Source organism: Amphiprion ocellaris, chromosome 3 (assembly GCF_022539595.1).
Source record: "Amphiprion ocellaris isolate individual 3 ecotype Okinawa chromosome 3, ASM2253959v1, whole genome shotgun sequence".
Lineage (NCBI taxonomy): Eukaryota > Metazoa > Chordata > Actinopteri > Pomacentridae > Amphiprion > Amphiprion ocellaris.
Window position 1 is genome coordinate 9,570,017 of NC_072768.1, and position 25,878 is coordinate 9,595,894.

General features: G+C 41.5%; 1 protein-coding gene across 25 annotated transcripts; it reads right to left on the reverse strand.

Moving 5' to 3' along the window:
* Nucleotides 1-912: 912 nt before the first annotated feature.
* c2cd5 (C2 calcium dependent domain containing 5) lies at nt 913-24,526 on the reverse strand. 25 transcript variants are annotated; one of them, XM_035950545.2, is made up of 33 exons: nt 24,193-24,526; nt 23,645-23,752; nt 23,014-23,100; nt 22,681-22,852; nt 22,502-22,597; nt 22,094-22,249; nt 21,759-21,996; nt 18,815-18,975; nt 17,333-17,563; nt 16,797-16,885; nt 16,463-16,498; nt 14,808-14,916; nt 12,939-12,992; nt 11,031-11,145; nt 10,768-10,866; nt 10,519-10,630; nt 10,332-10,411; nt 9,456-9,642; nt 9,219-9,383; nt 7,590-7,634; nt 6,956-7,096; nt 6,812-6,875; nt 6,625-6,686; nt 6,437-6,535; nt 6,247-6,336; nt 6,064-6,142; nt 5,506-5,598; nt 5,343-5,411; nt 5,000-5,032; nt 4,598-4,669; nt 3,191-3,384; nt 2,936-3,082; nt 913-2,805 (listed from the first exon to the last, which is right to left on the reverse strand). In XM_035950545.2, exons 2-33 carry the CDS (start codon nt 23,732-23,734, stop codon nt 2,680-2,682), a joined length of 3,591 nt encoding a protein of 1,196 aa, XP_035806438.2. In that variant the 5' UTR covers nt 23,735-23,752; nt 24,193-24,526; the 3' UTR covers nt 913-2,679. The 25 variants fall into 25 exon arrangements, with proteins under 25 accessions (XP_035806438.2, XP_035806435.2, XP_035806434.2 ...); XM_035950542.2 differs by having other exon boundaries at nt 4,568-4,669; XM_035950541.2 differs by having other exon boundaries at nt 4,598-4,699.
* Nucleotides 24,527-25,878: the final 1,352 nt, after the last annotated feature.

Genomic DNA, 25,878 nt, shown 5'->3' on the forward strand with positions numbered 1-25,878 from the left:
GCGACATTTATTTAACATTTTCAGTGTTTCTTTACTGATTTTTTTGGGTTGGAATATGCAATTTCCACGTTTCTGAATGCACCATGACAAATAATGTTAAATGTGCCAACAAATGACAATTAGAAGTGCACAAGAAAGTTATAAGCAGTAGAAATGCTGTTTTGCTGAACATGTAACTTTCACAATGCTATAGAAAGCATTGTAGATTGCTCATGACATTGTGTTTAGCTGTATACGTTGTGCATTCGATTCATTTAAAAATAACACAATAGAACACTATATTATTTAAATAGAAAATTACTTTTTTATGAATGATATATTGCTCATTCGGAAAAAAAGTCAGATATTCTGGTTTCAGCCTCTCAAATGAGATGAATTTTCTGCTTTTCTGTTGTCTGTCATTGTAAACTGAATATCACTACTTTTTGCCTGGTAGCAGAGGCAATTTGAAGGCAGTGATTAAGAGCTGAAAATTGATTTTCATTTCCTAATAAAGTCCTTCTCTGGTCACTGATTAAACCCTTCAGATCATCTCATGCTTCAAAATTAGTTTCTTCCATGAAAATAACCTCATAATGCCTTAAACTGGCCCAGATGCAGCTCTATGTCATTGCATCTTTTAGGATGTGCAGCGACAGGATGTAACAGAGTAATTCAGCCACACGTTTAAATTGGAAACCAATTCTTAAGAAAAATAGTAATAGAAAAAGTCCCACCCTGCAAAATGATAGGATTGGTTCCTTGAGTTTGTGACACACAAAACCCAAGATTTAGAAATCCATGCTTTGAGGACATAGCAAGACTTAACATTGTAAAGTTAGAGTGACACTTAACATTTCTAATCATTGCTGACTACTTATTGAGAAAATAGTTTGTATACAGGTATTTGTAAGGATGACAAAGAGATGCATCTCAGTATGACTTGAGTTTAATGTGCAAGACTTACCAGGCAAGCATACAGATTCATGGCATTAAAAAGTGGGTCTGCATGCTGCTAGTCAAAAAGCCAAAGCATCCAAGTATGTACATTCAAGTTTTAGACACAAATGGAGGAAACTGATCACAAACCGCTGATCACACATATTAGAGTACCACTAATTCTCTGACACAGTGACTCAAAACATCATGAATTCATTGCACAGGCAACGTGAGCAGTTGGATTCATAAATTTTACATTACAAAAATACCAAAATCTGTTTTTAGAGAACATTTACACAGTTTATTTTCAGGTGGCACAAACATGAGGATGCTTTTTTCCCAGCACTGGACTTGAATGTCAGAGGTGGACAGATCAGCAGGAAAACTCTCAGCATAGACATGAATGCCAAAAGCAACGGCAACGAAGCCCATGGCAAAAGTGAAATTTGACACGGATGGTGAGATTTGTCAAGAAGAAATTGCAATGCTAGAGCTGCAAGTGAAGCAAGAGTTGCTTCAATATGCAGAGCTCAAGGTTTAATCAAGTCAAAACGCTGTCAGTCATTCCTACATAATACTGCGTCCCCAATGCTACACCTCAAAGACCCACTTTAGATGAAATATGTTTCATTTATATTCATTTGACATTATACCCATCACCATTTACACACTCACTCCAGATTTTTAGATAAAAAACAAACACATTGTGCCACTTGATTTTGTCATTATAAGATAAAGCAATGAAAATCTATGAGTTTTTATTTATAAAACAGTCATTGGAATCGAAGGTCATAGCTGTTCTAAAGAGAACGTTCTCTCGCTACAAAAATATCTGCATATTACAGCTGTATTCTTGGCCAGTTTTTTATAGATTCATGTAACTTTAGTCACTCTCAGAAATAAAAACAAGACTGATCTGTGACGCCAATATTTGACACTTAACAATTTGGATTTTCAGCAGACTACTCTCTGTGAGCAATACTGACAGTAATAAGGAAGATTATACCTTAACAAATTTAATATGAAATTTAGACAGAAAAAAAAACTAGGGACACAAATTGACTATCTGGTAATTATATATATATATTTAAAAAAGATCCAAAATTTGCTTGAACTGTTTCGAATCTAGCCTCAAAATTTGATTGAAATCTGACTTTTCTGTTTTGAGGAAGAGCACCAGTCTTAACATTTACATACCTGCCTTGGCTAAAACAGAATCTGGTCACTCATTTCTGAAGCGATGAGCCGTTAATCTGCAGTAATTTGATGGCATTTAAATCATTCAGTTGTATACAAGCATGTCCCTTTTAACATAGCTGTTCAATAATATCTGTGGTTTGTGGATGGACAAATTGGTCATAGCTGCCTCAAGGGTCAATCGTGCCCATACACATAGGGATGGCAAATATATTGTAGCTGTGGGTAACCCCACGATGGACGGTTGTAATACAGAGGAAAAGTTAGATGCAAAAGGGTCCTTTGGCTGAAATACTCTCAGATCACCTCAATCTCAAAGAGCAACATGAGTATCTCATGCAGAAATGTTCTTCAAACACAGAAAAACATCAAGAGAAACATCCTGCACACCTATATGAATACAGATTGCATGTTTTTGAGTGCGAGTAATTGTTCTTACCTGCGTCCAAATCTTTGGATCTTTTACAGGGTTTTAAGGCAAACTTAAATCTTTCAGATTTGGACGGCTAGACTCGGAGAACGTTCACTCAGACTGCAGACAGAATGAGAGTCTGTGTTTCACTGTCATGTTGCCCCGTCGTTTGCGCTACAACAGGTCTGTCCGATGTTTGTCATCGAGGCTGTGGGCTCCTGGTCAGTTTCTCTGACGCAAATGACTGCATCACCGCTCACATTAATGAGACACTGAGCCTAGAGCAAGAACAAATGCACAAAATGAAACCAAAAGGACAATACTAGCTGTCAGGGCTGAATATCTACAAAGTACTTAACTGCAGTTTTGTGTATGAACGCCTGTGAATAAAAAATAAATAATAAGTACCTGGTTCTTGTTTGGATTCTCCATTAACACACACTCTTTCATGCTGTAGGACACTACTGCATTGCCACCCAGGGCTGCTACATGGGCTCGCACCATCGCAAACACCTCTGCTATGAATGAATGGAGGAAGCCACTAACACCGCCTTCCTGCAGAGGAAAACGCGCGATTTGTGCATTTAGGAAAGTCTACACTGTAAACAACATATTCATGGGGCCATAACACACAACAACTGTTGGTACTAATGTTGCTCATACCTCCCGCAATGATGTCGTCTCTCTGATGAAGAACATGTTGATGATCCCAAGGTATTTAATGATGCGTATCCCAGGGAGGAAGGAGAGCGGCGTCATCTTCACCACGGTTACTGAACTGCCCCCGAACGATCGACTGGAGCGCAGCGAGCGGGAACGGCCTTCAGGCAGCGGACTGCAGCGCTCCAAAGATGAGACTGCAGGTTCAGAGAGAGCAGGGAGAAGTGCAAGCGGGACACAAGAAAAAAAAGCAAAGCAAGTAAAGCAAGAGAGGGTAGGGGAAAAAAAGACAAAAAGGGAATGGAGATACCAGAAAACACTCAAAATGTTGGAAAAATAAAAAAAAACAGATATGAACTTTGAAGCAGTGAGCAATGTCAATGTGGAATGTCCATGCAAAAAAATGCAACCCTCTTAGCGTTTCCACAGCAGGAACGTAAGTTAACTTGTATGTTCGTAAATCAGTCGTCTGGTCTGTGTGTGTTAGATATACGTGTGAGCCGGCATGCAGTTTTGTGTGTTTATGGTGCCAAGACAATCACTTAGAAAGCGTGCACCGCCATGCATTTCATGCAGTTGAGGCAAACAGACAAATACACAATGTCTGCAGACAGACAGACAGACCTGGGCACAGCTGTTTACAAGTGTGAATACAGTGTTTACAGTGAAGTACATGAGAGAATATTTCTATCTGTTTGCGTCTGTGAGAAAGGCTTGAGACATGGAGACGGACAGAGACAGCTATGAGCCTAGCACATGTGCACAAGCCAGAGTGTGAAAGATGCTTTTATTCTCCTGCTGGTAATTTACCTGACGTGTCTTACACCCATCAAACCAGGAACCTTCAGAGCCAAACATTACTCTTACTGTGCAGAGGACTGAAAATCATACTACCTCTTGAAGAAAAAAGCATCGCCCCCAGCCCAAAGTCAAGCATTGAATGCTTTAGCGTCTGCACAGTATCCCCCTAAATCATGTCATGTTTTCTCAGCTTAAGTAGATTCGTTAATGCAAATGCAGAATGAAATAAAAGGAATTCCTCCAGTAGCCGTCATCAAACTGTTGCAACCCATCCAGATATATGTAAGTGCCTTTAAAAAATGCTTGTCACTGAATGCCAAAAAAGGAATAAAAAAATAAACCAACTTCCTCCTAATTTGCAATCATGGTCACCGCTGCTCCAGGCATTTAAAGCCAAGCTGCTAATTGTGGATCCCTCTGAGGGGCGGGGCCTCAACTTTCACACTCCAGCTAAAAAAAAAAAGGCAGTGCTTGATTTCTAATGCTCCGCCCCCCAGCGGCATGCATGGAGGGGTGTGTGCGTGTACGTGAGCGTGTGTGCTTTGTGAGACCGTGTTCTGTATTTGTGGGTATGATCACCAGAGTGTGCTAGAGACTGTGTCCTCCTACTTGTCTTAACTGATCCTCGTCTTATGGTGTGAGCTTTCAGCCTAAGCAGCTCTAGCCAGGTGCTGCATCTGTCTGCAAAGGAACCGTAATCAACGGAGGCAGCTGGAGAGAACACACACACACACAGACAGACACACGCACACACAGAGCCCACACCCGAAACACACACAAACGCAATGACAACAACGACAACAAGAAAAGAAAACAAAAGAAAAAAACAAAACAGACCACGTAAAACAAAACGAACAGAAGAAAAGAAAAGAACAAAACTGGATGAGGTTTGGGAGCGGTGCAGGATAACTCTGTCCGAGACAAAAGGATGAAAAGTCAAAACGGTAGTGTAGTAGTTTTGGTAGCAAGGAGGTGGGGGAAGAGGACATAGTGGACAAGAAGGGGGCTTACCTCTGGATGAGACGTTGGTACTCTCTGGGACACCTGTCATACACACACAAACATCATGGTCTATCTTTGCACTTGGCTGAAAACGAGGAGGCATCAACTCCTTGTTCTTGCCATGCAGCATGTGTTACTTAGCTGCAACCATCAGTCCAAATCTAAATGATCTGCACATCGAAATCCCCCAGCTATAGTCTGTTCTTGCCATGTTCATTTATTGTGAGTGTAGTAGTTTGGTAATCCCCACTGCTTCACAAGCACGACGTCTGATCTAGATAACGTCACACTGTCATCTAAAATCACAGCAAAACAAAACACACTGCCCTATAAAACACCGCTGTTTATTTACCTGGTAAATGAATCATAACCAGCTGATTTTGGCAGAGCTTTGCAGCTGGAGTCAATAAAGACACTGTACCTAAGGTGTTAGTGGAGGAGATGGGCAATGCTTGTTAGTGAAGCAGGGCAGAGGAGGTGGTCAGGGAGCAAATGCAAAAATGGTTAAAGAATACCTGAGACTTTGGAAGACGGCTGAGTGTTGGCAGATGACACGTCTGCACATAACTCAAGGGGAAACTGCAGCTGCTCCTCATTCTCACTGGAACCTGAAGACACAATCACTCAGTCATTCACTTCCCACTTTGCCTAATTTCAAACAAAACAATGTTTAAGGACAGTTGTTTTTTCAATGTAAGACACTGTTTAGAGTCATCTTAAAAGAACAGTCCTCTGTTTTGCTTCTTCACTACTACTCAAACTTTTAAAATGTCTCTGCATGTAGTTTCATAGTGTTCTGGATATTTGCTTGAAGTTATGATGCAAATACACATACTACTCATGTTCATGTGGCAATCTTTCTTTAAGAAGCTTTTAATACTTGAATAATGAGTAAGGTGTTGTCAAATAAATGTTTCCCTTCATCTAAGCAGAGCTGCAATTGATCCCATGGCCAGTCAGAAACTGAGCTAAGATGAAGTGCATGAACTCAAAATAAAGATACTCTGAACTCTGGGTGAGTAAACACACTTAAATTTTGATTGATTAAAAAAAAATCTTTTAACCAGGCAGACCTTTGTTGATGGGCTTCTCAGCTGGCTTCTCCTGAGCCTGGTCCTTGTCAAACGTCATGGCAACCGCTGTCACTGCGACCTGGGAGGGAGGCAAAAAAACAACAGCAGTGGATATGAGGAGAAATCTACATTATTCAACTACATTGAAAACGAGTGGAATTCAGCAAATCCGAAATGCCTCACTTGTATGAGTTCTTCTTCTGGCACTGCTACAGTGAAGTTGAGATGACAAAGACAGCAGGGGATCATAGAGCGCAACTTGAAGTAAAAACTCTGAAAAAGACATGATAAATTTTAGACTGTAAGACCCAGCAGTGTGACCATTACAAATCATAAGCACGGCACGACTAACAGATCAGTAAAGGTTTCGTACCTTCAGCAGATTCTCACATAGGTCAGTGAAGATCTTGTTTAAGCCCTGGTTAGTGAGATTGGCATTGCTCAACCTGAAGACCCTCACCGATGTAAACATCTGTAAGAGTAAAACATTGACATAGCATAAGCTAATATATTAATTCATATTAAACGGCAGCTTTAGTTATGTTCAAATTGCAGTTCTACCTGTATTCCTGAAGTCCAGTTATAAATCCCAGGCATGATTTCGGTGTTGCAGCTGTAGAAACCTAAAGGCACAAATGGAAGCAGGAATGATAAGACACAGAAATGATAACATCTGTCAGATCTTCGACCTTTGCAGGAGACAACTAAGCACATGCAATGTGCAAAGACGTCAGTGGAAGGCAAATACCTGTAGGGGGAGGTGCGTCAGTAAGGAGAGAGTGGATGTCCTCTACAGCATCAGTGTCATCAATCTATATAAAAGAGTGCAAATAGTTAGGGTTTTCTAGAAAAATAACTGCATGTAGTTGTATTGATGTGGAAAGAAACACACCTCCAGGACGAATGCATCCTTTTTGCCATGGGACAGATCCAATTCTGACAGTTCATCAGAACTTTCTGAGTGCGAGCGAAAGAGTCTGGATCGTTGCCTCGGCTCAGGGATCGGGGAACCCAACCCTTCCTCTGTCAGCTCCTGCAAACAAAAAAACGCAACATTTAAGCAGACGGCATGTTGAGGTGAGACCACCTCAGCAGCCCACATCTGCCTTGACTGTCTTGCTAGTAGAATCACTATGTTAGTAACACTCCACATGCTCACACTCGCCCAGTCAGCTTTACTTATACACAAACACACATGGTCGGTGTTAATTTATGAATCAAGAAAAATAAAGAGTGGCTGGAACACACACATACAAACACAGCATAAAAATAAACAGGTGAGAGTGCACTTTTGCAGGGTAGATGGTCATAATACAAATTCATGAACACAGATATGATGAGTCTACAGTCAGTGAGTTGCCTCGAGGTGACACTGGTGTGGGTTACACAATGTCCTGCTCCCAGAAGTCCCCAGTTAAGAGCTGTTACACAGTCACAGTAAAAGTGGTGTAGTATTACGATTAATAGAGTGAAAGATTTGTCATGCTTTGCTGTGTCTCACAGCTAAAAGTTGACATGCTCAGTACCATGTTTATGCCGCAGAACACCTCAGGGTCCAGGGCAAATAATTTCTTTAATGATCAGAGAGAGACAAGAGGGGTAAGTTTATCATGATTCACAAAGAACAGCCTATACAGTCCAGAGCACAAGTATTTGGACAGTTACACATTTTCTGACCCTCAGATTCTGTGCTTCGTAGAATCTGAAGTAAATGAATGAATAATGCTTTGAAGTTCCAAGTCAGCGAATGGCTGAAGTCTTCGACACACATTATATCAGACACCAGATGATTAGTGTCTCTCCTGGTGATGCCAAACTACAACCACCTTCAGCTCTACCTTGTTGTGGGATCATTGTCTATAATCGGATCTTCAGGCTGAATGCAGGTCCATTAGATTGACATCACGTGACTCCGTCAGTCAATCCTATTCACCCTGAAAGAACCTTTGCCTGCTTTGGCCATATGTTTAGGATCATTGTCTGGATGAATGATTAGATACCAATAAGTTTTGATGTATCAGAGAATGTTCCTGTTTACCTCCACATTCAACCCAGTGCTTGTTTCAACTGGTAGCCATACATGATCAAGCCATAACAAGAGCACTGCAGTGTTTTATAGATTCAGTGGTAGGTTGTGGATCATGAGCTGTTCCTTTTTCCTCATTTCTCTTTACATTGTTAATCGACTTCTGTTTAATGAGTCAATATAACTTACTGGTTTTTAATGTTTTTCTAAACTGCAACCAGGCTGTTCTGCTCTTGTGGTGACCTCACTGAGGTTCTGATCAGAAAGTCTCTTTATTATTGAGAAGGAAACATACAGGTCTAAATCCAGGAGAGCGTTCTTGATTTGCTGTGCAGTCATAAAGGTTTGCCTTTAACCAGTAGAGGTGCTCTTCTACTTTTTGTATCCACCTTTTAATTTTAAGAAAATCAAATACCTCTGTATATATATTTAAGCCTCCTTGAATGTTTTAACCAACATACAGAGCCTGAAGAAAAAAAAATCTGTAACTGCTCAGATACTGTCCAAAAACTGGTCTGGACAGTATATTATGAATGATTACATGATTGTAACACTGGAAAACAATGCCAAAATAATGGAATACACTTGACCATCAAATTCATCTGTCTATATCCAAACATGGCTGTATTTAATGGAGAAAATAAAACCAAATTAAATAGATGGAACACTGATTATAACACAGAGACGTGTCTTTGATATTAAGGGCCATAAACCACAAATATTATTCCTCTGAAGTGTCTTCCAAACACAAAAAAACATGTTTTGTGAAAATTTAGTTTCCTCTGTTGTTCTGTTCGTTGCATAGATGACCAAAGCCACAGATAAATGAATGACATAACATAACCTATGGGCAAGTGTCCAACACATCTGAACAACATAATTAAACTTTTTGGTGAAACAGGTTCCTGAAGCCTTGTACTTACAGTATTTATTTTTGTGCTGCGGTCAACTATGTCTATGCGTAGATGTGTGGGATAACAGGAGTCACAATGTCTTGAGTGACACCTTGGTGAAACAGTGTAGAAATCCTGTTTGTACTTGAAACCTTCCATAATAGTAGAGACGTTGCAGACCTCATCACAAAGCTCACCCTCCACAGAATCATATGATTAAGTGTTGTGTGTCTCACCGGAGGGTTTATTTGATAGAGCTCCTTGTTCTTGGCTATGGTGTCATTAATCCTTTTCTGGATGGTCAATATATGGTGTTCATTGCTCAGGTCACCCGGAGTCTTGCCCGCAATCTGGATACCTCCTGGTGCAGGTAGCGCTGTCAGGTACACTCCTGTAGCAGACTGAACACAAACACACATTTAAAAGGTCGCTCCGCTCAACTATATGGCTCATGGCTTAAAATGTTAACATACAGCTAGACCCAGGAGCATGTTCTCGCCAACGCTGATCTGTATGTGCAGGCCAAACAGAGCATTCATATTCCGCAGCTTCAGTTTATTCATCAGCTGCGTGTGCAGCTCGTATTCCATGAAAGGTAGCAGGTTGGAGATGGCCGTCGCATTCACTTCTCCCTGGGCCTTCTTCTTTAGGCGACACAGTCTAGAGAAGACAACAGGCATCTGCATTAAAAGGTGCCCTTAGTAGATTCATAGCAAACAGACAAAAGCTGTGTTTGTGTTGGTGCTCAAACAAACATGTCTCATCTATTTCTCTACTCATGAAAGACTTTCAACTTTTTTTGTATTTTTAGAAATATTTTAAATGTAGCATCAATTAGATTCATGTTTACACTGGCACAATACCACCACCTGTAGGTCAGTGTTGGGACAGTGCAGCACATCTTCCGCATGGCTGCGAGTATGGTAGGCCTCATGTGCATGCAAAAGATAAACAAAACAGAGGACCCGCCCATAGAAAACCAGCTCTACAGGGCCTCTAGAAGTCAAAACCTCCAGAGGGCAACCTTATCTCATTTTGATCTTTGGTGTAAGGGTAGATTTCACCCTTAAGGAGGTGTGTTTTTTAGTCTACATGCTTTGCTCTAGGGAACATTATCAGATAACATGGCTACAAAAGCCTGAATAGTTAAAACTTAGTAGTCCACACATTTTTAGATCTTTATTTTCACTGCATTAAATATCACATGTATGATAACACCTTGTAAATCTTGCTTGTGTTGCTTGGAATATACCTGGTTATTGTTATCATTTTTATAATGTTTAAAAGGCATAGGAGCTTTTTAAAATGATGACTAGTAACTCTGAGAAGACCTTTGTGACATGCTTTACCTGGCCTGGATGAGGCAACCCTTCCCTGTGACAGCTGCTTCTGATGGCAAGTCAATTGTTGTGAATAGCACATCAGGAACCTTGAAAAAGTAAAGGTAATTCTTACTTTTTTTTCACCAAGCTACATTTATACACTGTAAAACCAAATATGTATTCAACTTGAAGAACACTGACAAACACAATGTACCTTTTGCCTTCTGCAGTGGTAACAGTAGGTGAGCTGGGCAGGAAATGGCATGTTGAGCTCATCATATGGTATGTGACAGAAGCCACAGCTTGGTGGAGACGGGTCCTCAAACCTGGTAAAAAAAAAAAACCACAAACCATGTGGTATTAGTGACCATAACTCAGTCCAACTCCACATACAAAATAATTTACAATGAGACTGCCTAGTTTTTGAATCAAACAGATTCAAACTGATACACATAAACACAACCTGTGGTCTGTGCTTCCGATGTCTAGGCAGCCTTCGCGCATGTACCGAGGATTCAGGATGGCTGCTGTGCCTGATGCTGACAGAATACACACTTCTTCACTGTGTTGAGGAGAGGTGGGACAGAAAACAAAAAGCGGAGGGAAATGAGTCCATTACATGAAATTTAGTGTGTTTAAGACAAAAAGACACCAAACTGTTTCATACCAAAGACAGATGGTGAATAAAAGGGCAGAATTTCCCCACACAGGTATGTATTTACATACCAGATGCTTGTGCTCTCACTGTACCCTACAACAGCATGGCAACCAAGCGCTTTGGCATGAGATTTGATCTCCTGACGAATCTCCTCCCACCAGGCATCACGAGTTTCTGGCTCATCTGCAAAACACAAAATTCTGAATCAAACAGCTTCCACAAAATATTTCCAAACTGGCTGAATTATCTATCAAAACCTCACTGAGTACTGACATCTATCTACTAATTAACTAACACTAAACATAAAACAGAAAAAAAGTGCCCTCACAACTTAAAAGACAAAAACAAGAAACTAATCTCACATCTAATCTGACTGCATTGACTTACCAGAAAATAAACAGACGGCCAACAGTACAGTTTGTATTTTCTGATGACTTATGGGTTAAATGTTGTATCAAAGCAAGCCAAAACCAATTATCATTTCGTAAAACAAAGTGACACTGAAGATGGTGGACGAGATTTTGAGGATGATGATGAAGGCAACTTCCAAGGTTAGATTAGTTATGTGTGTTCTCGGTGGCATTCCTTAAATGCACGCTACCTAAAACCTTATTGTCTCTCTCTTCTCTTTGTCTCCTTTTGGTCAGCTGCACTATGAAAAAGGTAACAGGAAAGAAACAGAGCCACCAGCAGTTATATATGTTTTGGCTGTGGTGGTACAGAAAGAAAAATCTTGCTGGCTGGATAAGAGACACTTTGCCTGGGCTGTAATAAGTGTTTCTATTCTTGTGACAAAGATATCAAATTCAAAAAGATTGAGCCTTCATCATACTTAGGCTAAACCATGGGTGTGTTTCAATAGTCTGATGAGGCTTTGCTCCAAACACCTCTGTGATATTGGCATTGTTCAGAACAGTCTAATCATTACAAGCTGAGAGTTTAATCTCACTCATATAGTAGTTGTATATCTCTGAACAAAGAGGACAAGAAGGAAGCTACATTAGAGTATTGAGCTGCACCCCATGACTCCCTGGGAGGGCTACATGCTGACAGAGCCCCAGAAAAAGAGAGAAACTCAACAGCTAGGTGAGACAGGGGAGAGGAATGAATGAGGGGAGAAGTATGGGTGATCGAACTGAAGAGATGAAGAATAATGACTGATGGTCAGGCATCAGGCCCACGAGGTGGGTTCCTTTAAACCAGAAGCAGCATGTCATACAGGCACAGGCTCACCAACGTGCACGCTCATGACCATGTGCACGCTCATGGGCAGAGAAGGGCCATATTCATTCACCAGAGTCCATCAAATCTAGTCCAGTTTTTAGGTCAGGGAACTGCGAGGATTATCATACTTTCCTCCATTCCCCAAGCTCGCTGCTTTCCCTCCATCCCCATCACACATCCCAGATCCAGTTTTAATTTTCCTCAACTGCCACCCGCCCAATCAGTCTGGCTTCCATTCATCCATACATCCATCACACCTTCTCTCTCTCTCTCTCTCTCTCTCTCTCAGTATGAATACGGCCCAGTGAGTTAGGGATGCACATGCCCGGTCAGTGGCTCTTTGACACACAGTAAACCTCCTAAACCTCCTCTGGTCTAGACAGGTTTAACCACAAAGCCGAGTCAGGAAGCGTTAGAAACAGCGCTGGGACAACGTTACGGAAGAGCTGCAGCTCTTCTGTGCAGCAGGATGAGCTGGGTGGGGGGTAGCCAGGCCAGGCTGGATGGGGTGGGGTGGGGACACAGGGCATGCTCAACTCAGCTCAGCACACACTCACACAGATTAAAGAGAGGAGGATGGCAGCTCACCGAATCAGTCGAATCAACACTCTTATGCTATGCGGAATTATTGGTGGATATTTAAGGTAGCTGCTTGGTTAAATTTCTGTGTCTGTTAAAGGCTGAGAGGGACATTTAACTTCACTGAGCTGCCATCACTCCTGTGGGTGAGAGCAGTAAAAGGGGGGAAATACCTGCAGTGACACTATTCCAGTCTAGCAGTTTGTATGAGCGCGTGTTACCCAAGGCTGGGCCAGAACACACCGTTAGTACAGAAAAGAGAGAAAAAGAAAAGAAGAGACAGTCTAACAAACAAGCACAGCACAACAGCAGCACTCCACAGTCACTATGCAAAGACAGACAGCACTTCACAGTCACTGTGCAAAGATAAACTAAATTCAGGCCTACTAAAACAATCTCAAAGAAGAAGAAGAAGAAGAAGAAGACTGATGAGGTAAAGAGGAAAACAGAGATGAGTAAAAGCTTCAGGTTTAGCTAAAATTTTGAAAAGACTTAAAGAGAAGAGAAGCTATACAATACAAAAAGGAGCATGCAGTAGCAGTCTAGTTCGACTACACTCTCTATACTTAAGGTCCCCGGTGGAGTTTTCTTGCAAACATGAGTTTCTCACCAAAATGCAATGTGCATCCTCAAAAGTCTAACAAACTTTCCTCAAAGAACATTTGTGCAGCTGATGTTTAAACATTTTAAATCATTGCCTGCTACTGTCATCCATTGCTGATCAAATGAACAGCATTAAATAATCTGCAGACTATGAGCTGCATTAGCTGAAAATACAACCAAAACAGTACCACATTTGTAGAAACACTGCTCCCTGGTGCTACTTGCGGTCAAAAGCTCCACAGGGTACCTTAGATGTTGCTCTGTAGTTGAAAGGCATAGCAAGAGTGAACAGGGCTCTTATCAGATCGGTTACTAAGTTGAACCTTAAGTTTGGATCTGGAAAAGCTATGTCGTTTATCCTTGTTTGCACAATAGTACTGTGGGTTCAATCACTGCACTTCTACACTTTTTGAAGACAATTGGAAGAAAAGTGAAATCCTTCTTTCAGTAGCTTCTTTTGGTTCCCTTGTCTACTTCTGAAAAGAGCCCCATTTATCCTAACCCACCCACATTTACTAGCACTCCTCTTTCCCTCAATTCTCAGACATCCTTGATTCATACTTGTCAGTGAAAATTAAACTGAGCAACTGGCAAAATTTCTGGGTCTACAGAGTGGACTGAGCAAGTTCAACGCTGTGAACAGGAAGTGCTGACTTGAAGCACAAATGTCTGCCATTAAAATAAATCTCATTAGAGGGTATATATATATATATTTATATATATTTTTATATATATATATAAAAGAAGAACACATTGAGTTAAACACAGATATGAAGCCTTTCTGAAAAACCCAAAGGCAGCGTAAGACACCACAGAACCTCATCATAATGCCACCTGCAGCCAGGCAACACCACACAACAGAAGTAGCAGGCAACAGACTGGAGCCATGCACAATTATTGCACCTAAACCCCAGGGGGCAGCACCACAGCAAACAACAACACAGTGACCAGAACACACACGCACACACACCCCTTCACACACACACACACGCACACAGCCATCACATGATCAGCACAGCCTATTAAATACACAAAGAGAGTCAGTCAAACCACGAGGTGAAAGTTGCCCCTCTCCATAAAACTGTTTGACACAGGTGATGACAGCCTATCCTCGTGTTTATTTCCATCAAACTGCTGCATACAGGGCTGCAGCCTATCAGTGAGACCAGGAACAGCTTTCACCTGCTTTAGGACTCGTACATAACTCAAGTCTTTTATTTGATTTTGTCTAAACAATTAAACAGACTGGGACTAGGACCATACACAGGAAAACTGTGCAACACAAGAGGATCATGGGTAGCATTGACTAACAGCCAGGTGCAACAAGACCACACACTCTCGTGACACAGTAAGTCGATGGAAGAGCTCATTAATATAACTTCACAGGACAATGAACGAGCTGCATTAGAGCCTTGTGCGTTTGTGTGCGCTGAACTCACCAGGGTTGTGTATACGGTCCAGTAATTTAACAGAACGAGCGCTGACCACTCCACCGACATGAACCAGAAAACCAGGTGGGAAAGAGGTCAAGGTGAAGAACGGGAACTCCTGCAGTTAGAAAACAGCTGAGTCACTTTCAGCAAGGGAAAACACATTCTGGCTTATTCTAGTATTTTTGTAAATGATATCTTGTGACAGCACCATGATGTTTAAGCTGTAGTAGATGCACGATTCTCAAGACTCAACGTCTATAGTATTAGAGTTTTTGTTGATTATTTTAAATCTTCCTATGGTGTAAAACATATACAGATATGATTTTCAGATATTTTCTAAAAGACAGACCATTTTTCAAAAAAGCATGTAACAAAAACTATTACATGTTAAAACTGAGAAATCAAATCTTTTAACGTAAGCTAAAGGCCCAAGACTAAAAATGTTTTTAAAAATAGTCAAAGCCAAATATAAAATTTTAGATTTTGTTGTCTCTCTAGACAAATTGCAAAAATTCAGTGATTGAACACATTTGTTTTTGTTTTTTTTAAAAGTCCAAAACACTGCATTCTAACAGTTGTGTGCAGACCTAAATGACAGCAATGTTACAATTAGTGGAAACATGCAGCAAGGATCGAGTGTGATGAAGTCATGCAAGTTGTACCCCCAGAAATTCCCCACTTGCTCAATTCCAACTTACATTCACAGACACAACACTCAAAGGCATTTCAAATGGATCTGGAAGTGACTAAGAAAATCTATTTTAAATAAGACCTAGATTATTTTTTATCACAAATCTACTGATCCATTTAATCCTTTCAAAACTGCATGCATTCAATAGGTTTGGAGCTCAAACTGAAGGACACACACACACAGACAAGGTGGTTTGTGGCTGAGGATCAGTACTCTGGTGTACATGCTTCTCTCTGTCCACAGGACAGCTGGTCCTCTGCCTCCAGTTAAATCATGTGATGCAAATCCACGCATTCACTCACGAGAGGAGCTTCAAACACTTGGACTGCCTGTTGGCATCTTGGTATTCATTCTATGTTGAATTGAAGACCACCTTTACAGAAAAACTGAGGGATGTTGTGATTTCCAACCATGCAGGATCGGTATGTGATGAATGGCTTTAGTGGGCAGATATCAGGCAGAACTAATTTCTTTTTTTTTTTTTTTTGTCCAGTACTCCAAAAAAGGAAGTCTAATTTGACTGATAGCTCCTCCCACTCTGAGCCAGGAGGCAAGAATGAAGTGATGAGGTGAGTTTGCTCATTCCCATTGCTGACACAGGAAACCAAAATCAGACTCAGGAAAAGAAGTCAGAACAGAGGGAGGAGTTTAACATGAGTATCCAGAGGACACGCACACAGTCACACACACCCCTTCAGATCTGAAGGGAGCACAACTCCTAGCCTCCAGCCCTCTACTTAGCGCATCTGTGAATCCTTTAGGGTGCAGTGGGTGCCAAGTAAACACACGTCCATGGTCACATAAGGACCCACCGCCATGTTGCTCAACACAACACTACACCTTTGAGATCTACAAACAGCAGAGAAGGGTCGGGTTAGGAGTTGAGTCAGACTGGGTGGTGGCCATCAGCTTGGTCAGGGCGTTAGGGGGAAGGTGGAGAGTGAGAAAGTGTCACACTGATGGGACATACCCTGGCGTTTAACAATAACCCAGAGGAAGACGCTCCCTGAGTAGCACAAGTGGTCAAGAGGACAGAGAGAGCGAACATTACTTGGTCTTAAACAGACCCATCCCCATTAAAGACCTGGCCAGTGTAAATTAGAAATCTTTCACAAAGATGCAGCTGTGTGAAGCATTGTGTGACCCCACATGCAGACATCAGAGGCACTGACTGTATGTTAAAGCCTCTACAGTCATGTTTAGATCACTGCAATTTACAGCAGAGTTTAGGCCCAAATGTCTGCACACAGGGTGAACCACTGAATAAAAGTGTGAGTAAGTGTGAGTGTTGAGCGTCACCGTACCCTCTGCTCGAGAGCTGTCTGTGTGTGCTGTCTGAGCAGGGTCTTCAGCGGCCCTGCCTCCTTCCCAGCGCTGCCCCCACTGCCCATTCCTGATCACAGAGGAGAGCCCGGCTTCAGTTTTGTCACTTTAAACACACAGCACAATGGACTAGAAAGCCAATCAAATTGTCAGTTCATTATTACATAGAATTAAACATCACTATGATTAATCAAAAGAAGCAACCTGCACACAAAACCTGAGATTAAGAACAGCAATAAACCTGCTCTAACCTCATCCTTAGACTTGCTTACGCTAACCATTTATCTAATTGCAATGACAAGCACATCAAACCACATGCTGGGGTGGAAGAATCCAGAGTAGTCAGTAGCGTTGTGGACTTGTGCAGTTATACCACACATGCTGAGTTAATGTTAACACCAGTCAGGGCGATCTGGGTGTCAACAGTTCCGCTGCTGACCCAATACACAAGAGAGACGCCAACATTTCAATCGTATGTGATTCGGTTAGTTGGTGACACACTACAGTCCTACTATACCGGAGGCTGCCAGCAGCAGGTCCTCAGTGAAGGACACGCTCTTTCTCAGCAAGGCACAGTCTGAGTGGATGGAGGAGGGAGGGGGCGGGGTTGTCGCTCTGGGGGCAGAGCTCAAACCATGACCACAGCCCACTGAGCCAGAACCAGGGAGGGACAGAGTGTCTGTGGAGAGGGTGGGGGAGCTGGGGCAGAGGAAGATCCCAGGCCTGCATCTCACTGGCTTGGGCTCCACTATCCAGCAGAGACACAGATGGAGGGTGCACAGAGAAAAACAGATATATTGAGAATGGACAGGCAGAGAGCAATGAGGATAGTGGGCAGAAGCACAGTAAATAAGGAGGGGGAGATGAGCATGATGAGGAAAAAGTCAACACAAGCATAGAGAACTGAAGTATGCAAAGTAGGGAATGGGCCATTAGAATAGAATCACTGATACTGACCTTATTGAGTACATCAGATATCTATAATGACAACACTGATCTACATGAATTTAAAAAAATCTTATGTAAATTAATTTCCCAATTTCAGATTGACAACTCAGTTTTTAGTTTCACAGAATCCATTGCTTCTAGTTAACTTGGATAAGAGTGACACCAATGAGCTACTTCAAATGAGGTATATGTACTGCAATTTGGGTGAAAACAGACACCACTGTTACTTGATATATCAGATAATCTAAGCTATCTGTAATGAGGAAAAAATGGTGATTAAGTGCATGCCTAATGGCAAAGATTGGAAAGGTGCAGGCAAGCAAGTTAACACAAATGAAAATGTGGGTTAAGATAAGAACTTGAAGTACAAGGACTGAAGAGGCAAATAAAGAAAAAGACAGAGAAATAGAAGATGTCAGAGAAGAGGAAGCATGAAAAAGAAAGGCATTGGAGAGGAAAGAAAGGAGGAGGGATTTGGGTTGGGGAGCTGAATCTTAAACGGCTGGGGGAGCAGCTGTGGTAAGAAGGTTCTTCAGGCTATAAGGCATTCATTACTGGGCCGTGCTAGAATGTGCTCAGGTTGTCTCAGGGGCAGAGTTTGACCAAACTTACCGTTTCCTCAATGATTAACCATAATGGCTGCTAATGAAGAAGTGGCCTTACAACAACAACAGCCCTTATGAGACACAGTGCTTCTAAGACTACAACATCAGGGGACAGGGCTAACACAGGGATCTGGTGCATCTTCACAGTACAAAGCACGTGACTTATATAAACTGTGTTATTTGTTCCCCAATACTGTGAAACAAGAAGACACACCAGGCCACTGAGGACAGGTGAGGGACAGGGCATGGCTAAATCAATTTGTACAATACAATTTACAATAAAATAATGTTAAACTCAGTCATGAACAAATGTAAAATAAATGAATGAATAAATAAAGATTTAAAAAAAAAAAAAAAAAAACACACCACCATAGTAGCACCACAATGAGGTGTAGGAGTAGGGAGGGATGAGAGCGGGAAAGGGGGACGGGGCCAAGTATTCTTACCCGTCTTGGGCGTCAAACTGAGGTCTGTGTCTGATGATGAGGACTGGCGGCTGCATGGCTTGGAGGGAGAGAAGGGGGGAGGAGAGGAGGAGGAGGTGGGGAGGGCTCTGAAAGGGGTAGGCGGGCCGGAGGACGAGGGCAGATCCTCACCAAAAACCGGCCTGCCAGGAGAACATGACACACACACGTCAGTCACCACCTCACCCTCTTGACTGTCTATATGTGTGTGTGTGTGTGTGTGTGTGTGTGTGTGTGGGTGTGTGTGTGGGTGTGCGGGTGTGTGTGTGAAGAGGTGGCTTTTTTTAATGTGTGATTTTGTTTGCTTTGGGCGAGGTGTGTTTGAGGTGCTACAGATGGCTGGAGAAAGAAAAAGCAAGCATGGAGAGCAAAAAAAAAAAAAATTAAACACAAAGAAAAGCTCACATACACAGACAGATGAAACTAAAGAAAGCAACGTGAAAGAAAAACACAAAAAGGTCAGATTCAACAGAGGATGACAAGCTGAAGCATGTGTCCCAGTAGAGTGAAGCAAAGGTCGGGTGGCTGAAGAGAGATCACAGGCCCTTCATCAGAAAATGAGCCAACTGGGAACCTGACTGCCCGATAAGTAATGCTCGGAAAAAGACAAGCGGAGGGAATTGTGCCTAACATCTACATCTGGTCTTTTCTGACTTTGTCTACTTTCTGTTTTTCTCTCAATGTCTGTCTACACTGCAGCTATCCTGCTACTACCACACTATCAAAGTGTTCAGACTTCAAATAAAAAATATCCACTTTTCTACCATCCATTAAAACATCACCATAATCGCCTTCCTGTCTTTCTCCTGCACCTATGTCCTTCCCTGCCTCTGCGTACCAGTGAAGATGAGTGTGGGAACAGAGACAGAGAAGTTCTGGGACAGTCTCTGGGAGCTGCAGACCGAATGCACTGGACTGTTGTGGGTGGAGCGGCATCCGTGGGCAAGGGGAGACCTGGGCCAATCAGCACACACAGAGAGAAGGAGAGAAAGAGGAAGACGCAGAGCCGATTTGGACACAAGCAGTGAGAAACGTCCCAGTCCGAATGTAGGCAGAGAGAAATAAAGAGACGCACACAAGAACCAACACAACACAACATTGCAGTAGAGTGAAAAAGGAGACAAAAAAAGGAAAAGGACAGCAAAAAGAAGGCTTATTCGTCATCCTGCTTTTTGTCCTGTTATTCCATTTAAAAGTCACATGAAAGCAACAGGAAACTCATGCATAGCTCTCAGCTTAACATTCTCAGTTTCACTCAAACATACAGAGCAGGGATGCCAACAGAAAGAGATGACAAAGGCCCAAACAGGCTTACAAGTAAGTATTTAAAGACAAGCTAAAAATAGATCCATGTTCAAAGTCCCATTACAACTGAAGCAATAAGCAGTGACAGACATCAAACAGCAATGACTCTGATATTGGACTAATTGTTTATATTAATAATCAAGCAAAACTTGTCACGTCTACGATAGATGAGTGTTGCTAGTTTCTAATTATGATTCAGCCCTTAATTTTTTTCCTTGTTCATTTTTAACTGTTTCAATTGATATTATTAAGCCAAGCAAGTCCTTCCAAGATCAAAAAAAATTTTTTAAGGAGACCTAAATAAAACTGCAGCATAAAATGTTGACAGATAAACAACTGAAAACAGAATTACTAAACTATCGTCTAAGAGGAAAAACATAAACCAATAAAACAATCCATTTTATGAAGTATGTAACTAATATAATGGTTATTTACTTCAGACAGGGAATGAGACCATAAAAATAAATGACTAAATTTGATGACAAAGTCGTATTATTGTACTGAAATTGCTCTTTATACCGATTAGTGTTGATAATACTGAATGTTTTGGAAAAATAAGGAAAGCTATGACAAAAGTGACATTTTCATTAATGGAGTACCGAAATAGATTAACTAACTCAGGTACATGTTGTAAAATCCCTGAACATGGTAAGTTTCGTTCACGGAATAAACAGTCAAATAGAAAATGAGGTTAGAAAAATACATAATAATAACATAGGATAGTATGTTAAATGGTTCTAACAGTATTTCCACAATTGCATAAACAGGGCAAACTGCAGCCAAGTTCACATGTAGAAAAGGAAAGGAGAAAGAGAATCATGAAGGGGAGAAGGTAGATGCAGTCCAGTATAATAAGCAGACTCTCTATCTTTCCTTTCATCACATAGTTCCATAATTTAGTATCTAATCAGAGTACAATTCCTGACATTCCTGATTCTGCCCCTCAACAAAAATAGCTGTCTCATTAATTTTCCCATATTTCATGTAGATGATTTAACTCGTCACCAAAAGGTGTTTACATCCCTGATATACACAATCTCATACACACACACTGACACACACATATTCTAGACAAATGCAAATAAGAGGCACACATGCACTCAACTGTAGTTATGCTTACAGTAGCTGATAAAATCACAAACCAACCACTTGGGGTGAGGACAGCAGAACAAACTGAGAGGAACACACTGTTAGAGGCTGAGCAGAACACATGTGTGCGAGATACTCACTACAAGACGCAGCACTAGAACATGCAGAGGCAGAGCAGAAAGCCATGCAAGAGCGGTCTAAAAGAGCAGACAAGGGAGGAGGGGGTGTTGAGGATGGCTGTGTGTGTACTGTACATGTGTGTGTCTCAGGTTATGTCGTGTGCTGTTAGAGTCATGATGCAACACACGTGACACACAGACACACAAACTACAAAAGGGGAATCGTAGATACTGAGACACACACAGGGCTAACCGCCATTATGTGCACAAAGTTAATATACAGTACATTTCATCCACACGCTCTCCGTCTCTCATGCGCACATCGATCATCTTTTGTCACAAACTAGGTTTGCAGTGAAACTTGCACATAAAAAGAGGTAGTGTCCATGCTTGTGCTGCTGGTCCATACTCACTCCTTTCCGTCTTTAGAAGGGGAATTGCAGGCATTGGAAGCAGGGGCTGTGTTAGGGTGCACATGTGTGTTGGTGTTGGGAGCGCTTCCAGAGCTGACTTTGTCCAGTGTGCAGGCGGTACCTATGGCCCGCACCACCAGGCCCGACTCCCCCTCCAGGTCGAAACACTGCAAGTAGCCCACCACTGCATTCCCACCCATCTCCAGTACCTTAAGCCCTATTTTCCTCTGTAGCTCTCCTAAATAGAGGGTAACACACAGCCACATTAATAAGAGAGGGGGAGCACAGGGAATTCCTCTTCATCAAATAAAGAGGATTAGTGGGAATTCTCTTACCAGACATGAGAGAAATGAGCCTCTGACGAGCCTCATTGGAGGCTCGGGGAGTTCTAATGCGATCTATCCACTGGTACTCTGGATCTTCATTAACCACGAGCTCCTCCACAAACCCATGTACCATTGCTGCTCGGTAGCACCGTGGAATGGATGTGGCTACAAGACAAAAGTAAAAACCATCAGAGAGAAAGGACTAAAGGACAAAAGTTTCCTATAAAGTCAGTTTATAATTAATGCATCTCTTGACAATGCCAAGTTTTCTTTTCTTTCACTCATGATAAGACTAAATTAGACATCTTTCACGCACTCCTTTTTTTGTATCTGCACTATGTAGGGTTTATCTGCATTTTACGCTCACAAAATTGGGTCTCAAGAAGTACTGTGAACCAAAAGTCAAGTCTGACATACTGCAGAAAAACTTGACCCCACACGATGACTGTCTAAAGCGGTTCAAATCATTGAAGAGCTCCACTTTGACGAGGACATTGATCTCCCCTCGGATACCTAGTGACAAAGGAAAGACAATGCAATAAGGGACATAAACACAAAGCTATGATTATTGTGATCACATTCGTTGATTCCTCTACCATGGATGGTATCATAGATGGGAAACCAGCCAGAGATGACAGAAGCAGCCTCAGTGCAGAGAAGTGGGTCAATGTCAATGTAAACTTTCCCTATGGCATCATTAGCACTGTACGTGTCATGGTCCAATACTGTGATCTGCAACGGCTCATCCTGCAAGTCCTCATCATCAACCTACACAGCAGGAGACGAGGAACAAAAGACAGAAAGGAGGATAAAACTAACAGGTATTAGGAGAGGTTAGAAATACTGAAGCTTAATGCTAAAATAACTATATTGTGTAATACACTGAACGACTGCTCGTCGCGTTTAAAGGAAGCTCAAAGGCATTTTACCTCAAATTTGAACCATTCTGAGTTCCACTGAGGATTGAGAGATTTGTGACAGACATCTGTTTTGAAGGTTGTGTTTCCAAACTTGACCTGGGAAATAAAAGACACAAGGTACATATTCTAAATGCCTTATTTATCATTTATAATACGCAGTGTTTTATTCCTTATATTTTTTAAAGCACTACAGGTTGTTGGACAATTTTACCCAAAGTCCTCATGTGAAATTTTAAGCATTATTTAAGTAGCATTTTAATTTATTAAGTATTCCAGTATATGGTGGGCTTACCAACACAGAGTGTGAGTCTGTGAAGGTAAGTCCACCCAGAACATTTACAGAGGAAAACATTTTCTACAGCAGCTCAGAGAGTTGAGACGGGACAATATGGAAATACAGAAAATAACAGTGGTCAGTACATGGATGCTGATTAATAACAAAAGGTGATGGAATCCTGAAGTCTGGCAGACAATTAACAATAATAAATGGTAATTGAATCAAGGGAACTGGCAGACAACAAGTTTTAAGGGAGTTATCAGTGGCAGAGGTAGTGGAATAAAGAGTGATGCTACGGGTAAGGGGTGTCTGTATCAAAAGCATGTGGTATTTTCTTCATCAAGTTCAAGCATCTTCACTTACCTCTACAAAAGCATCAGTCAGGTCACTGGCTCTGTCCATCACAGGCAAATGGCGCCCTGCCACAATTTTGGCCTTTAGTTTCCCAGGCATGACTCAATTTGAGTTGATCTGCGAACACATTTTATTGAAACAGTGGATGCATGTGCTGTTATTAACGCAGCAGTCACCACCAACAGTGCAGACTGAGGAGCGGGCATATGTCGTTGACAGCATCAAGAGCCCCTTCCTCTATTTACAAGCTCACTAGCACATAAGCTAAGTCCCTTCAGCTAAACTAGAATGATCTACTTCACTTTGAACAGCTGATCAACTCGGCGTTTTCTATTTGAGCGCTGTTTAGAAACACGGCAGCAACTATGAGTTAGCTAGGTTATGTTAGCAAAACCAGGCTAGCACGAAAAGCCACTTAGGTTAACTGCATTGCAGTCAGAATCTCTTTAGCTCTAGTTACCTGATCGGCCATGTTTTTACAATAACACCGCAAAGCCAACACCTATTAAACAACAACACAGGCTCACAGCTCCTAGTGCAAACAGTATCATCCTTACCGAGTGCTACAATATGAAGAGACAGCTGTCAAAGCGGCCGCAGGCTCGTTTTACTCGGACATTACCGTTGACAGCCCACCGTTCGTCTGACCTCCGTGTCTCTCCCATAACACGACACGTTAGTTCCCAGTTCACCACGCAGGAAAGTGTCGTTCAACTCAGAAATATTCACTGGTTTATGACACTCCTAAACAGATACTGTAACGGATTTTAGTGTGTCGTTACGTTGCACTCGTTAGTTATTCCACGTCCCCGTTTAGCGCGTAAAGACAACGGCTAGCTTGGTGAGCTCAGAGCCCATGATGAATGAGTGCTCAGGCGTTAGCGTGTGCTGCCTTCAAGAACACCTCGTAAAGTCGTAATCTACCAAACGAACGTTGCATTGATGTTGCACAGGAAAGAAAAGAAGGCCAACCTGAAAAAAAATATCAACTACTTCTAATGAAAATATTAAATATGTATATTTACGTACATACAAAGTACAGAGAGTAGATTTTTTTATCCGTTTCGCTGCATTGTATGTGTCTGCGCAGTAGCTACAAAGCTAAAACCGCATTCCGTAAAAGCACCATTAAGAATGGTTTTGGGCATGCGCAACGTGAACAACCTGGTTTATGTGAGGAAGCGAATAATCCTGGTGTTAGAAATAAAGTCAGGCTGTCATCACATGACATGTTATGTTATGGTGTTTTTGTCAGTTTTGATATTGCTTATCTTTTGTCTCATATTACATACTTTATCTTAGTTTTTTACACCACTGCATAAATGGCAACTTCTAAATTGTAGCAGTGGTAGATGAATAAAACTACTTCATATGTTTTACTGTCAATAAATTCCACAAAAAAGACCAAAAAACAGATGTGATTCTGCTAAGTTCTGTCTGTGCAAAGTCGTACTCAAACCCCATGTTGAATGACACATTCCTTGATTATGGTTATAGGCAATGCAGTTTAATTTCAGCTGATCTCACATAAAATAGTCTCCTGGAAACAGTCCCCAGCTAATTCTCTATTTACTCAAGTTTGAATAAGGTTTGTTATAAAACAACAGTGCCCAGCCATTAGACTGATGCTTTATTCATCCTTTGCAGGAAATCACAGAACCAACATCTACCACTGAACATACAGACACAAAAACGATTCATGGAAGTAACTAAGACTTACTGAAGGCTTAAAGTGAGGTAACACAAATATTTGTAATGTGCGATAGGTAAAATGTAGAAAATCTATCACGTAAAAAAACATCCAGTGTGCAGAAAGACTTGCATATATCCAGTGTGCAAAAGTACTTGTATATCTAAAATGTCAATATAACAATATATGTATAAAATAGAAAAAATAAATTTTTAAACATATGGAACAGTCTCAAGATATATGCAGTTTAGAAATAAACATTTGGATCCGTATATTATGCAAGCGGTGTAAGCGGGATTTCTAATGGCTGACCTCAGTTGTGAGAGCATCTCTTACCTCTTACCATTTCTGGATAGTGTTGATTTTAGTCCTAATGACGGAGCTGGCCTTCCTGATCAGTTTATTAATCATGCTCTTTTCTGTTGTGTAAGCACCATCTACCTGGCACGCCACACCAAAGAACATGGCACTGGCCACTACAGTCGGATAGACAGTGCAAAAAAGAGGCTTGCAGGTGTTAAAAGACTTCAGCTTCTTAGAAAATGAAGACATC